General features: G+C 37.3%; 1 protein-coding gene across 5 annotated transcripts in view; it reads right to left on the bottom strand.

Moving 5' to 3' along the window:
- The window catches only part of LOC106093483 (RYamide receptor), an 814074-nt gene that overhangs the window by 11243 nt on the left and 787068 nt on the right, over positions 1-15763 (bottom strand). For 3 of the 5 annotated variants that reach the window (XM_059363997.1, XM_059363999.1, XM_059363998.1), the window contains exons 7-8: positions 6621-6689; positions 2058-2362 (exon numbers count right to left, since the gene is read on the bottom strand). In XM_059363997.1, the coding sequence (XP_059219980.1) occupies positions 2058-2362; positions 6621-6689 (374 nt within the window). The remainder of the gene's footprint in view (positions 1-2057; positions 2363-6620; positions 6690-15763) is intronic. The other 2 variants (XM_059364000.1, XM_059364001.1) reach the window with 1 other exon arrangement.

The raw sequence follows: 15763 nt of genomic DNA, 5'->3' as shown, positions 1-15763 counted from the left end.
GTTTTTTTAGAACTAAAAAAGTGGTACAGAATGGTTCCTGAAGTGGGCGGTCCCCTTATGGCCCATTTGCAATCCCAAAGACCGAATATTTGCTGTGTTTCATTTTAGTACTGTGTATACAGCCGCAAAGGACAAAAACACAAAAATTGTATACAGTGCAAGTCTATTCGTATGACATCAGATGGTAACACCGATTGGCAACGTGTTGAAACCATTCGAGGAAAATAGTGCAAATATTTGTAAAATGTATAAATAAAATTAGCAAATAATGTGCGGGCATAGAAGTCAAATAAAATTTAATAAAGATTTATGCATAAATTTTTAAATTAATGATTTACATTTTATTTTGTCATATCTGAAGACAGATGTTCTACATAAACTCACACTGATAATGTATCGAGAACTTTGTTTTATATAAATTTTTTCGACTCTGCACTATATGCCCCTAAAATGAAACGGGACTATTATATTCCCTCCTCATTAGATCGCATTCGTCAAGGTCTTTTTCAGTATCTTTTAATAGGCTAACAATAGATACGGATAAGAATTTCTGTGCTATTGGAGGTCAGGTCAGGACCGATTCGGGCCATATTTTCTTCGGATGCTTGAGACCATAGAAGAAGCCATTGTGCACAATTTAAGCCAATTCGGGTATGAATTGCTCTGTATAGGTGCTTAAGATTAATTAAAATCGGGAGATCGGTTTAAATAAGAGCTATACTTCTATGGCCTTTAACATGATTGCCATACTTGGCACGTATGTGGGAGGTCAAATGATAAGCCACTGTACAAAGTTTGAATCAAATCAGATAAGAATTAGGCACTATATACGCTTAAGAGTAATAATCAGGAGATCTGTTTATATGGGAGGTATGTTAGGTTTTAGATCGATTAGGACCATATTTGGCACATGTATTGAAAGTCATAGAAAATCTCATAGTACGTCCGGCATGTTAAATGGGCCATATAAACCGATCTTTGGTCTTGACATCTTGAACTGCTAATGGACGCAGTTATTATTCGATTTTGCTGAAGTTTTGCATGAAGTGTTTATATCCTGATATAGCTCCCATATAAACCAAACACCTGATTATACTGAGGCTCTAGAGGGAGCAATTCTTATACGATCTGAGTGAAATTACATACAACGACTTTTTCTATGGTCTCCAATATCCAAACCATGTATGGTCCGAATCGATCCATAACCTGGTATGGCTACCATATAAGCCATCACAAAATGCATTGGCCTTTGTTTGCCTATAAAGAGTTACTGGGCAAAATAATTGACTTGAGTTATAAGATTCCGCCTGTCCGAGCTTAGCACGCTTTTATTTGTTGGTAATGCCGTAATTTCTACTTGTCAACTGTCAAATAATAAAAGCTTCAAAAGTGACAGATACTGGAATACCAGGTAATTCAAAATAACACCTCTTGTTAGAGACCCCCCTACAATGGTCTATAATCTATGCCTGAAATGTTGTACCGTCTAATGTAAACGATATATGAATTATGTTTTAATTCTCAATCAAACATCGCTGCTAGACGATTTTGTTTGGGTTTCTTTGCAAAAAAAATGTTTTCTAGTTTCTGAGAGTACGAAGGTTCCATTTTTCTTTCTTTGGCATTTGGAAGAAAATAAAGAAACAACTCGACTTCGAGGGTATTTAAAAGTCACACACATTGGGTGGGAAATGGACATATCATTATGTGAAATTCAGTCTAATAAATCTTAAAATGATAATGAACTTCAACAATAAGGACTTAATTTTAATAAAATAATTGTTTAAGGTGCAAACGTACACACAAAACAAAGGAAATAACATATCGATATAGTGGACACTTTTCTGTGTTTGTGTGTGTGTGGGTGGCAGGGTGTGTATATGTGAAATTGGTTCTCATGCTGCTACTGTGTCCAAATGAACATGCAAAACTTTAAACGATAGGTGAACAGACGAGTACTACTAAATACGAAATCGAAAAACGAAATTCACAATAATTAAATATTTTCGTTTTGAACAAAAAGACAGTGAAAATTGCCAAAGAAATAATGGTGGCACCTAATTCGTATCTTAGGTTTCCTGATAAGACCTCCACCACTATGACGATTGAATTTGAAGGTCATCTCACCAGTGGTCTCATAGCTACGATCACCGCGCGTGTGCAAATAACGCCGCAGGCAACAGCAACGTCTCAGGCCAGGCACACGGTAAATAATCTGCAGGAAACCACCGCGGAAACGGGCGTTCATGTAGCAATAAATGATGGGATTATAGCAACTATGTGACATGGCCAGCCAGTGAACAGCGAACCAGGCATACGGTAATGCCCCCCACATGCGCACCTCCTCGTCGTTTAATAGAAGCTGCAAGTAAAAGAGAAGACAAATCAAGTCATATAGCAATACGCTTATATATGTATGTAACTGCAAATAAATGCTTCATAAATTTACATGTGTACATTAGAGAATGGGAGCCACCGTAGTGCATAGGTTAGCATGTCTGCCTATCGTATCCAAACTAGTGTTGGCATACTATCGATAATCGCGATATTCGATATTTCTAATAATATATATCGATACTATCGTTAATCACCCATCACCTTTATTTTAAACGAAAATGAGAAGTAAACATCAAGAGATCGATTTATATAGAAGCAATATCAATCCATTGAGGCCACCGTGGCGCAGAGGTTAGCATGTCCGCCTATAACGCCGAACAGCTGGCTTCAAATCCTGGCGTGAACATCAGAAAAAGTTGCAAAAAACTTAACTCTGCCAATAGTATTGATGGCGAAAATACCAATCGATATTCAGACAAAAATAAAATATCGATTGTATCGATAGTGCTACCGATATTTTGCCTGTTCTAGTCCAAACGCCAGCATTCTGTAACGCTAACGATCATGGCAATTCTAAGAAAACAAACGCAAAGCACAAAGAGGAATCGACAAAAATAGTAAGTAATTCTTCCCATAGCCTGAAATTCTTCTTTTATTAATTTGAAAACATCACAAATCTAAATAAAATGTACACAATTTATTAGGAAAAGTGTTACCAATACCAATTTCTTCGCATAAAACTTTTTTTATACCCACCACCGAAGGATGGGAGTATGTTCATTTTATCATTCCGTTTGCAACACATCGAAATATCCATTTCCGATCCTATAAAGTAAATAAATTCTTGATCAGCGTAAAAATCTAAGACGACATAGACATGTCCGTCCGTTTGTCCGTCTGTCTGTTGAAACCACTTGACAGTCTTTAAAAATGGAGATATTGAACTGAAACTTTGCACAGATTCTGTTTTTGCCCATCGGCAGGTTAAGTTCGAAAATGGGCTACATCGGTATATATTTTGATATAGCTGTCATATAGACCGATCCTCCGATTCAGGGTCTTAGGCCATTAAAAGCACATTTATTATCCGATTTCGCTGAAATTTGGGACAGTGAGTTGTGTTAGGCATTCCGACAACCTTCGTCAATTTGGCCCAGATCTGTTCGGATTTGGATATAGCTGTCATATAGACCGATCCTCCGATTTAGGATTTTAAGCCACATTTATTACCCGATTTTGCTGAAATTTGGGACAGTGGGTTGTGTTCGACATCCTTCGTAAATTTGGCGATTCGGATTTGGATATAGCTGCCATATAGACCGATCCTTCGATTTAGGGTCTTAGGCCCACAAAAGCCACATTTATTATCCGATTTAGCTGAAATTTGGGACAGTGAGTTGTGTTAGGCCCTTCGACATCCTTCGTCAATTTTGTTCAGGTCAGTCCAGATTTGGATATAGCTGCCATATAGACCGATCCTCTGATTTGGGGTCTTAGGCCCATAAAAACCACATTTGTTATCCGATTTTGCTGAAATTTTAAACAGTTTTAGGTCCTTTGACATCGTTTTTAAATTTGGCTCTGATCGGCCCAGATTTGGATATAGCTGCCATATAGACCGATCTCTCGATTTAGTGTTTTGGGCGCATAAAAGGCGCATTTATATTTCGATGTCGCAAAAATTTGGGACAGTGAGTTAAGTTAAGTACCTTGACATACTTCTGCAATATGTCACAGATCGGTCCAGATTTGGCTATAGCTGCCATATAGACCGATCTTTCGGTTTAAGGTTTTGGGGCCATGAAAGGCGCATTTATTGTCTGATGACGCCGAAATTTAAGACAGCGAGTTATGTTAGGTTCTTCGACGTCCTTCTTCAATTTGGCCCAGATCGGTCCAGATTTGAATAAAACTGCCATATAGACCGATCTCTCGATTTAAGGTTTTGGGCCCATAAAAGGCGCATTTATAATCCGATTTTACTGAAATTTGACACAGTGACTTATGTTAGGCATTTCGACATCCGTGTCGTATATGGTTCAGATCGGTTTATTTTTAGATATAGCTACTAAAAAGATCAATATTTTGTTATACTCAATTGAACAATGATTTGTACTAATTAGTATTTGGTCCAAATCGGAACATATTTCAATGTAACTGCTATGGGACATAAGGTATGCAATTTTCACCGGATTTTGATGAAAGGTGGTTTACATATATTCCCGAGGTGGTGGGTATCCAAAGTTCGGCCCGGCCGAACTTAACGCCTTTTTACTTGTTTCGTATTACGAAAAGTACGCTACAACGCTTATTAAATGATTGCACACACGTTTCCGAAATGTTTAATACTAAGTTCAGCCAGGGCGAATCATATTTAGCCTAGATGGATCGCTTTTTTCAAGTTCTTTGAATGACTTTTTAAAATCTATATAAGTTCAATATCTTGATAGAGTTATTGACCGATCTCCCAATTGGATTTCTAGAGTGTCTATATGGCGGAATTCTTATCCGATTTAGGTACATATGGTTTTGGTATGACTTCCAAAAACTATGCCAAGTATGGTCGAAATCAGTCTATTGCATGATATAGCAGCCGTATCAACCGATCTCCCGATTTGACTTCATGAGTCCTTACAAGCCGCAATTTTTGTCCGATTTGGCTGAAATTTTGCACGTAGTGTTTTGTTATGACTTTCAACAATTGTGCCAAGTATGGTCTAAATCAACGTATAAACTGATATAGCTCCCATATAAACCGATCTCCCGGTTTGACTTTCTGATTTGCCTTCGTGAGTCCTTACAAGCCGCAAGTTTTATCCGATTAGAGCACATAGTGTTTTGTTATTAATTTCAACAACTGTGCCAAGTTCGCTGTAAACCCGATTTAACTTCTTGAGCTGGTACAAGCCGCAACTTTAATCCGATTTGGCTGAAATGTATGTATGTGTAGCATGTAGTGTTCTGTTATGACTTCCAACAAATGTGCCAAGTACTGTGCAAATCGGTCTATAACCTGATATAGCTACCATATAAACCGATCTTTCGATTTGACTTCTTGATCATTTACAAGCCGCAATTTTTTTTCCGATTTGACTGAAATTGAAAATGTGGCGATTTGTTATGACTTTCAACAACTGTGCCAAGTATGGTCCAAATCAATCGATAAACTGATATAGCTCGCATATAAATCGATCTCCCGGTTTGACTTTCTGATTTGACTTCTTGAGTTCCTAGGTTAGGTTAGGCGCATTTATTGTCCGATTTCCCCGAAATTTGGGACAGTGAGTTATGTTAAGTCCCTCGACATACTTCTGTAATATGGCACAAATCGGTCCAGATTTGCATATCGCTGCCATGTAGACCGATATCTCGATTAACGGTTTTGGGCCCATAAAATGCGCATTTATTGTCCGATGTCGCCAAATTTGGGACAGTGATTTGTGTTAGGCCTTTCGACATCATTTTTCAATGTGACCCAGATCGGTCCAGATTTAATATAGCTCTCATATAGACCGACCTCTCGATTTAAGGTTTTTGGCCAATAAAAGGCGAGTTCATTATCCTATGTCGCCAAAACTTGGGACAGTGAGTTGCGTTAGGTACTTCGACATTCTTCTTCAATTTGGCTCAGATCGGTATAGATTTGGATATAGCTGCCACATAGATCGATCTCTCGATTTGGGTTTTTGGGGCCATAAAAAGGCGCATTTATTGGCCGATTTCGCCGAAATTTGGGACATTGAGTTGTGTTAGGCCTTACTAAATTTTTCTGAAACTTGGCCCAAATCGGTTCAGATTTGGATACAGTTGCCATATTGACCGTTATCTCGATTTAAAGTCTTGGCCTCATAAAAGGCGCATATATAATCCGATTTCACTGAATTTCGACGAAGTGACTTATGTTAGACTTTTCGACATCCGTATCGTATATGGTTCAGATCGGTTTATTTTTAGATATAGCTACTTAAAAGTCCAATATTTTGTTATACGCAATTTATACGTGACTTGTACTTATTAGTATTTTGTCCAAATTGGGACAATTTTTGTCCAAAGATGGTTTACATATATAGCCGAGGTGGTGGGTATCCAAAGTTCGGCCCGGCCGAACTTAACGCCTTTTTACTTGTTTTTCTTAATTAATAGGCCAAATATAGTGCTTGTTTAAACATGCCGAGTACCTCTATCCATACTCACTCTAATGTACACAAATCAATATTGGATGACAACCGATAAATATATACATAAACGGTAGGGTATGAATGGACACATGTTTCGATACTTACCGAAAGTATGTTGAACGGTAGCCAACACATTGTAAAGACAATCACCACAGTCACCATCATTTTAATCATCTGAAATTACAAGGAAGCACGTAAAGCAAACATTAATGAGGAATGTCTTCAAAAGTAGCCTCTCATTCCTGGAAATTTATATAAGAGGGGAAACAAGGTAATTAATTGAAAAACGAACTGATCAAAGGTAGGCCGTTGTTACTTGGGTATTTCATTCACAGCTATCAAAGCACATATGGCAAGTACGCGTACTTACTACATAGTAGTAGTATGTACGAAAGGATGTTTACAACAACAAAAAGAACGGATGAATCTTTACAGCGGGTGGACGCTGCATTCGATGCATACTCAATTAGCTCCTGTATATGTGAATATATGAAAAATCGTACAAATGCCAATGCTTAATGGAAATTTAAAGTTAAACAAGGGCTTTAAAAAAAGGCCTTATAAGTTAAATGTGTGTTTGTCAAGTTTATTATGCACTGAAATGGAGAAACCCCAAAGTTAGTAGACAGAATTTAATTGTAATTAACTTATTGATTTATATAAATGGTGATTTGTTGTGGGTTATGTTTTTCGTCCAACGTCTATGACAGTTAAAGTAGAGTATGCTCTGCCTTTCATCATGGAGAAACTCACACACGAGGATCGACTGCAAATCGTTGAAATTTGTTATCAAAATTCGTGCTTACAACAGTTCCATAGAAATTTACTGTTTTATCCAAAAATTGTGTTCAGCGATGAGGCTCATAGATCAATGGATACGGCAACAAAGCAAATTGTCGCAGCTAGGGTGAAGAACAGTCATGAGCCATAAAAGAGTTAGCGATGCATCTCAAAAGAACGACAGTTTAGTGAGGTTGCACCATCGGTCCTTTTTTCTTCAAAGCCGACCGCGGAGAAACGTTCCCGTCAACGGTGAACAAAATCGAACCGTGATACGCGACAATTCTTGCCCAATTGGCTGAGCTGTTATGTGGTTTTGACAAGAAGCTGCCACATGCCTCTCAGCTCATTAAACAATTGGCATATTTTGAAGGATGCATTTAGTGAGCAGATTATCTCTCACCCTGTGAGTTGGCTCCCAAGATCTTGTGATTCGACGCCTCGTGATTAATTCTTGTGGTGTTATGTGAAGTCGCTGTTCCATGTGGACAAGCCAAATACCTATAACCACTATTATTTTTCGCCCAAGTTTTTTGTCCCGATTTTTAGTTGTATGGAACTGTGAAGTCATACAGTTATAAACGAATTATATACAAAGGAATTCGTTTCGCCTTTTTTAAATAAAATGAATATTGATGTGCAGAATATAAAATGATTTTCTTACGCCTCATTTCAGTTTATAGATACTTATTACAACTATTATCTGTTAGATAATGAATGAAACAGTTTTGTATATACCATTAGGTTCTGCATCTGATTGAAACTCGAATGTTCTCTTGCAAAATGTTTTACATATGGACATTTAGATGCAGCACCTTCACCAATGTTTACAGCATAGTTAATAATGGAGCAGCATCATCCTCTTCAAGTGCCTTAATTGATGTTATTTGAACATGTTTTAAACATGTGCCCCATACGTGCATCGCTATCAGATTCACTCGAAATTCATCACACATCTTCAGCCCACTTTGGATGTGGTAGCGCATTTTGATGCGCTTCACCGTTACGTTTTGCCAACACCGATTGCTTGGTGTGTTAACGAGATAAGAGCTGTGTCTCATTACCTCAATCGTATTTTCGACTAGGTCGTAACACCTTTGCCAGTCTGTCAGTCTTTCTTTCATTTTTGCATTTGCTAATGTTTTTCTCTTTGTAATTATTTGTTTATTTTTTTTTTTTTTGTACGCACCCTACCATGAGCACCACACATGTGATAAATTTGTGAGGGCATAAAGTTCGGCGTCGCTTCTGGACAAAATAAATAAATTTCTAACAAGTGCTCCTTTTATGGGCTCAATACCCTAAATCGGGAGATGGGTCTATATGGCAGCTACACCCAAATATGGTCCGATCTGGACAATATTCAACAAAAAAGTTTAGAGGGGTACCAAAACGCACTGTATCAAACTTCATCAAAATCGGATGAAAAATGCTCATTTTATGGGCTCAATACTCTAGATCGGGAGATCGGTCTATTTGGCAGCTATACCCAAATATGGTCCGATCTGGACGATATTCAACAAAAAAGTTTAGAGGGGTACCAAAACGCACTGTATCAAACTTCATCAAAATCGGATGAAAAATGTTCCTTTATGGGCTCAATACTCTATATCGGGAGATCGGTCTATATGGCAGCTATATCCAAATATAGTCCTTCAAATCGGACTATATTTGGATATAGCTGAAATGGGTAGGTGTTTTCCAGAATTTAATATGCCAAATTTTATCGAAATCGGATGAAAAATTACCAAATTATTGCCTCAAGACTTTAAGTCTAGGGATCGGCCTTTATAGCGGCTATTTATAACTAGAATCCGATTTTATGAGATCAGAGTGTCAGGTTTACTATACAAAGAATACGAAATAATCAAAAATTGTTTGGGAAATGTTTATATACCCAAGATATCTGCAAAATTATAAATACCCAGCTTTTGGGTATAAATAGGTAAATATCCGAGTAATTACCCAGTTTACCGGGTAATTACCTTTTGGGAATTTATCCATAGCCCATCTCTAGCTATGTTCCCTTTGCTATCCTCCATGTCCTACTCCCACCAAAAGTATATGTGTATGTGTGGAACAGAGTTGCCGTTTTGGGCTTTTCCTTCAAAATTTGGTATTATTTACTTTCAAAGAGTTTGGACGGATGGACGGCATATTTCGGTTTTAATAGATTTTCATCCAAATTGTCATTCTGTTTGCAACACATGAAAATATGTTGATCGTCGTAAAATTCTAAGACGATGATCGTGTGTCTGTCCGTCCGTCCAGAAGCTGGCAAGAATTGAGATATTGGGCTGGAATTTGGGACATAACCATATTTTTTTCATTCGCAGGTTAAATTGCAGATTAGGCCTAACAGGACGAGCGGCCGTTTTAGGGTCTTAAGCCCATAGCAGCCACATTTATTATCCGATTTCGCTGTAAGGGCTGGTACTACGTTCGCCTTTCGCGATACTTTTCGCCGATTACTATTTTAGATAATAGTTTTGAAAGAAAAAAAAATCGCTGATTTCATTCAGAAGGATGTTCCCTCATTATTTGTGGTAAAATTTTAAAATATTTTATCATTGACTTGCTGAACCAGGCCAACTCCGCTGCGCCTTCTTTTACAATATATGCAATAAAATTATCCTTGGAATATTTATTTTCGACAATTAAAGAGCTTCTAGTGAAATACTATGCTACGAAATTATTATTATGGTGTATCGCTTGATTAACAGTATGAGAATATAAATGCCTTTATATGAATCCTACATGATATTTATTGATCTATGAATTTGCTCGGAGGATTTTGGGTCACTTGAGTTTGGATGTTAGATGTACTCCATTCTTAAGAGACTTTATTTGAGGCCGATATTCATATGGGGATTTTGGGAGTGGGAAGACCCCAGTGTGGTGGTTTGGTTGGGGTTGGTGTGGAACCCCAGAAATGTGGTCCCGAAAGTGGATAAGAATTGCTTGCTCTACTTCAAAAAACCTTTCATTTGGGCCCCATATCGGTATATATGTATGTCCTATTTAGGGATGTTTTCGGGTGTGAGGTGGTCCCCCAGACACTTAGACCTAAAAAAAATATCAACATCGTGCTATACTCTCAAATACCATTTATATAAACCTCATATTGTCATTAGTTTACGTGGAGTTTATGGGATGAGGCGTCCCACACACACGTGGCCCCAAAATTGGTTAGTTTCTAATCTCAAATACCTTGCATTTGAGCCACATATTGTCATGGTTGATAAATTTATACTCATTGGGGGGTTGTTTTGGGAAAGGGGCCCCAAATACATGGTCCCACATTTCGATATCAGATTGGAATTCTAATCCCAAATACCTTTTTTTGAGTCCCATTTTGTGATGGTCAGTAAATAATTGCTGTTTGTGAGGTGTTTTGGTGAAGGGACAAACTCTCAGAAAATTGGTGCCGAAAGTGAGTATACATTTCGTGCTACACTCCCCAATACCTTTCATTTAAGCCCACATTGACACGGTGGGTAAATATGGCCGATTTAGGTAGCGAATTTTCCGGTATGGGATATGGGCTCTAGAAATGATCAATATCGAGCCCTACGCTCTTTAAGACCCAAATTGTCATGGTGAGCAAATAAATCCTATATTGGTTGGCAAGTTGGTCCCGAATGTTGATTTCAGGTTCGTGATCTACTGCCAAATACCTTTCAATTAAGCCCCATATTTCCAAAGTCCGCAAGCATGTCCGGTTTGGAGGGTGTTTTGGGGGATGGGGTAGCCACTTGGTGACTTGACCCTGAAAATAAATATCAGATTCATGTTCTACTCTAAAATACCTCTTATTTGAGCCCCATATTGCAATGGTCAGCAAATATGTCCTATTTGGGTGGTGTTATGGGGTTGGGGTGGTCCCATAAACACTTTTCCCGAATATCGATAAAAGATTCGTGCTTTACACCCAAAGAGCCCCATATAGCTATGGTCGTAAACTTGTCCTCTTTGGGGGGTGTTTTTGGTGAGGGTCCGTCCCCAAAATACTTGGTCCCACATTTGGACCTTTCGCAAATACCTTACATTTGCCATAGTTGGTAAATATTTCCGATTTCGGGCTATTTTGGAGGTTGGGGTAGTCCCCAAAACACTTGGTCCGACAATTGAATATCATATACGTTTTCTAATCTTAAATACCTTTCATTTGAATCCCATATTGACGTAATTGGTCTACATATATATATTTGCCACTCTTACCTAACCTACATACAAACAAACACATATTAATTTTTATACATGTAAGAGAAGAAGATATTTGTGTAGTGTTTGAAAAAAGTAATCGCGAAAAACATGGGGTTTTAACAAAAAATTAAAATAGTACCAGCCTTAATTTGGGAAAATGAATTGCAATAGGACCCCAGATATTTGGATCAATATTGGACTATATCAAAATATAACTGCCATATAAACCGATCTGCTTATCTGAGGTCTTGAACCCATAGAAGTTATATTTTTTACCCGATATTGTTATTTCCCGAAATTGACAAAGTGTCGAATGGTGGGTAGATTTAGTCCCCTTAAAATTTTTACCCGATAGAGACCAATATCACGAAAAAAAATCTTCTTTTGTTTCCAAATGTTATCAAGATTTGGATAACATGTTAGAGGCGTCCGGTTATATTTTGATCTAAATAATAACTACTACAAGAAGATTCAGGGCGGCCGGGTATATTATCGTATACCAATTATTGTATTAAATAATAAGTGCTACGAGAAGATAGCATGTATTTTGATTTAATTTTTAATTTTGGTAGGCTGAGAAGAAATTCGGTAGGTTTTTTGATTTATTTTGGTCGAAAATCGTTTTTGTAGTAGCAACACTCATATGGAACGCCTTAGATAATTATTCAAAAATCACCTCTACTAAATCGTTTATATGTAGTGGTCTCCACAATCGCTGTAAGCAGTTTATGGGGATTTCCACAAATGTCTATTTACTTGCTATCATACAATGACACTGTGTTGGGGGTTAGTGTACTATGTCGGTGGGTACGAGACGATGTGCCACAGCAGACTATTGTCTGGAATGAAAATGAATCTCTTTTGTTTGGATTTGTTTGTTTTTAGTCAGTGATGAAGTCGCATGCGTGTCGTGATATCATCCTCGACGCTGGAGTTGCTATAATATCGAAAATTTAGTTGCATTTCATCCGCGCACAGTCGACTGGCTTGGTCTTTCAAATTCCCTGTTGTTAGACCAACACCTACATATGTGATTCCATGCAAAATGAGTTAGATGAGATTTGTGATCGCCCTCGATTTAATGCCCAAGAAAGTGTTATAATATGAAAATCGTATACTCATTGTATTCCAAGCAAAAATAATTCACTTTCAAGGCATGTGTAATTGTAAATTCCCTTGCTCCACCTTTTACAAATGATGGGACCAAAGATTAAATTAGCAGCCAACTCCATTGAATTTCTCATGTCAATCACTAGAGGTGAATGTATCATCGAAATTAATTAAAAATTGGAAGAGTGTAACTGAACTAAAGTAAGGACAGGTAAAATTCGCACTGTAGCGACTTTATAATCTCCTGCATTATAGCTGTTAATTGGACGATATTATTATATGGACTCTGTAGTTAAATCTGTAGTGGAATTCATTAAAGTGCTTTAACGAAAATCTTTCCGTTAAAAAACCGATTACAGAAAAGTTAACGAATTTGGTATTTAGTAGCCACTTTTAACGATAATCAACATCGTTAAAATCAGCTATTTTCGCTAACGAATGGAAATTCGTTAACTAAACGGCGGACCATTATTTGGAGTTTACTTTAACAAAATAAATAAAGATAAATGATGGCTTTAGAGTATTTTTGTTTAAAAATTTCGGATGTGTGTGCGTGTTTTTCTTAATATGAAAAAATTGTCCGCAAAATTTTTATACGAATAAATTGGTATTTATATTGGGTTGCCAAAAAGTAGTTGCGGATTTTTTTTTAGAATGAACTTTAATCAAATATACTTTTTTTACACTTTTTTTCTAAAGCAAGCTAAAAGTAACAGCTGATAACTGACAGAAGAAAGAATGCAATTACAGAGTCACAAGTTGTGAAAAAATTTGTCAACGCCGACTATATGAAAAATCCGCAATTACTTTTTGGGCAACCCAATAGCACTTTTCCTAAATAATTGTGTACATTTTATTTAGATTTGCAATGTTTTTAAATGGATTAAAAAAAAACTTCAGGTTATGAGAAGCATTATTTATTTTTTTTTTGTCGATTCTCCTTTGTGTTTTCGTGTTTTTGAGTAGAGTTGCCAGAAAGTAAAAATAAGTACGATTTCTGTTAACGAGGATTTAGAGAATAACATTATCGTTAGTTCAAACGATTTTTTGTCGACATATTTAAATAAACGGTGTTCGTTCTAAGTTGCAGAATTGCGGTACTGAACCGGTGAAGTTTGGTATAGGAGTTCAGATGAGTTATAAAGCAAAATTTAAATTTCCATTGAATTAGAAAAAGCTTTGCCCTAGCAACCATGGATCTAAAGCTAAAATCAGGCTTCCAGTTTACTATTGAAAGATCCTTGGCTTTCTGTATCATTTGAATGTCTGTCTTTTTTATACCCTCCACCATAGGATGGGGGTATACTAATTTCGTCATTCTGTTTGTAACTCCTAGAAATATTCGTCTAAGACCCCATAAAGTATATGTATTATTGATCGTCATGACATTTTAAGTCGATATAGCCTTGTCCGTCCGTCTGTCTGTCGAATGCACGCTAACTTTCGAAGGAATAATGCTTGAAATTAGGCACAAATACTTTTTATAAGTGTATGTCGGTTGGGATTGTAAATGAGCTATATCGGTCCATGTTTTGATATAGCTGCCATATAAACCGATCTGGGATCTTGACTTCTTGAGTCGCTAGAGGGCACATTTCTTATCCAATTTGGCTGAAATTTTGCATGAGGTGTTTTATTATGACTTCCAACAACTATGCTGAGTATGGTTCAAATCGGTTTATAACCTGATATAGCTGTCATATAAACCTATCTGAGGTCTTGAGCGTCTAGAGTGAGCAATTTCTATCCGATTTTGCTGTAATTTTTCACGTGGTGTTTTGTTATGACTTTCAACAATTGTGTTAAAAAAGTTCAAATCGGTTCATAGCCCTAGAGGGCACAATTATTATCCGATTTGGCTGAAATTTTGCGTGAGGAGTTTTGTTATGACTTTCAAGAACTGTGCTAAGAATAGTTGAAATCGGCCCATAACCTGATATAGCTGCCATATAAACCGATCTGGGGTCTTGACTTCATGAGTCATTAGAGGGCACAATTATTATACGATTTAGCTGAAATTTTGCACAAGGTGTTTTGTTATGATTTTCAACTGATGTGCTAAGTATGGATCGAATCGGTCCAAATCCTGCTATAGCTGCCATATTAACCGATCTGATCGGATACGAATTGCGCCCTCTAGAAGAAGTCAAGACCCAAGATCGGTTTATGTGACAGCTATATCAAAGCATGGACCAAAATCGCCCAACTGCAATCCCAACCGACCTACACTATTAAGAAGTATTTGTACAAAATTTCAAGTGCCGAGCTTTAATCCTTCGAATGTTAGCGTGCTTTCGACGGACGGACAGACGTACAATCGGACATGGCTAGGTAGACTTAAAATGTCATGACGATCAAAAAAATATATACCTTATGGGCAGCTCTATCGAAATATTTTCCGATTTGGACGAAATACTAAAAAGTGTAAGACATTGTTCAATTGTGCATATCAAAGTATTAGTCCTTTTAGTAGCTATATCTAAAAATGAACTGATCTGAACCATATAAGACACGGATGTCGAAAAGCCTAACATAAGCCATTGTGTTTCAGTGAAATCGGATTATAAATGCGCCTGTTTTGGGGCCAAGACTTTAAATCGAGATATCGGTCTACATGGCAGCTATATCCAAATCTGGACCGATTTGGGCCAAATTGAAGAAAAAATTCGAAATGCCCAACACAATTCATTGTCCTAAATTTCGGTGACAACGGACAATAAATGCGCCTTTTATGGCCCCAAAACCTTAAATCGAGAGATCGGTCTATATGGCAGCTATATGTAAATCTTCGCCGACCTGAGACTAATTAAAGAAAAAATGACTAAGGGCCTAACACAACTCACTGTCCCAAGTTTCGGCGAAATCGGACAATAAATTCGCTTTTTATGGGACCAAAACCTTTAATCGAGAGATCGGTCTATATGGCAGCTAAATATATACAAATCCATACCGATCTGGACTAAATTGAAGAAGGACGTCAAAGAGGCTAACACAACACAGTGTCTCAAATTTCAGCAAAATCTGATAATAAATGTGGCTTTAATGGGCCTTAGACCCTAAATCGGAGGATCGGTCTATATGGCAGCTTTATCCAAATCTGAACCGATCAGAGCCAATTTGAAGAAAGATATCGAAGGGCCTAAGAAAACTCA

The sequence above is a fragment of the Stomoxys calcitrans genome, chromosome 2 (genome assembly GCF_963082655.1).
Source record: "Stomoxys calcitrans chromosome 2, idStoCalc2.1, whole genome shotgun sequence".
NCBI classification, from domain to species: Eukaryota; Metazoa; Arthropoda; class Insecta; order Diptera; family Muscidae; genus Stomoxys; species Stomoxys calcitrans.
This window is presented reverse-complemented; position numbering and strand designations above follow the sequence as displayed.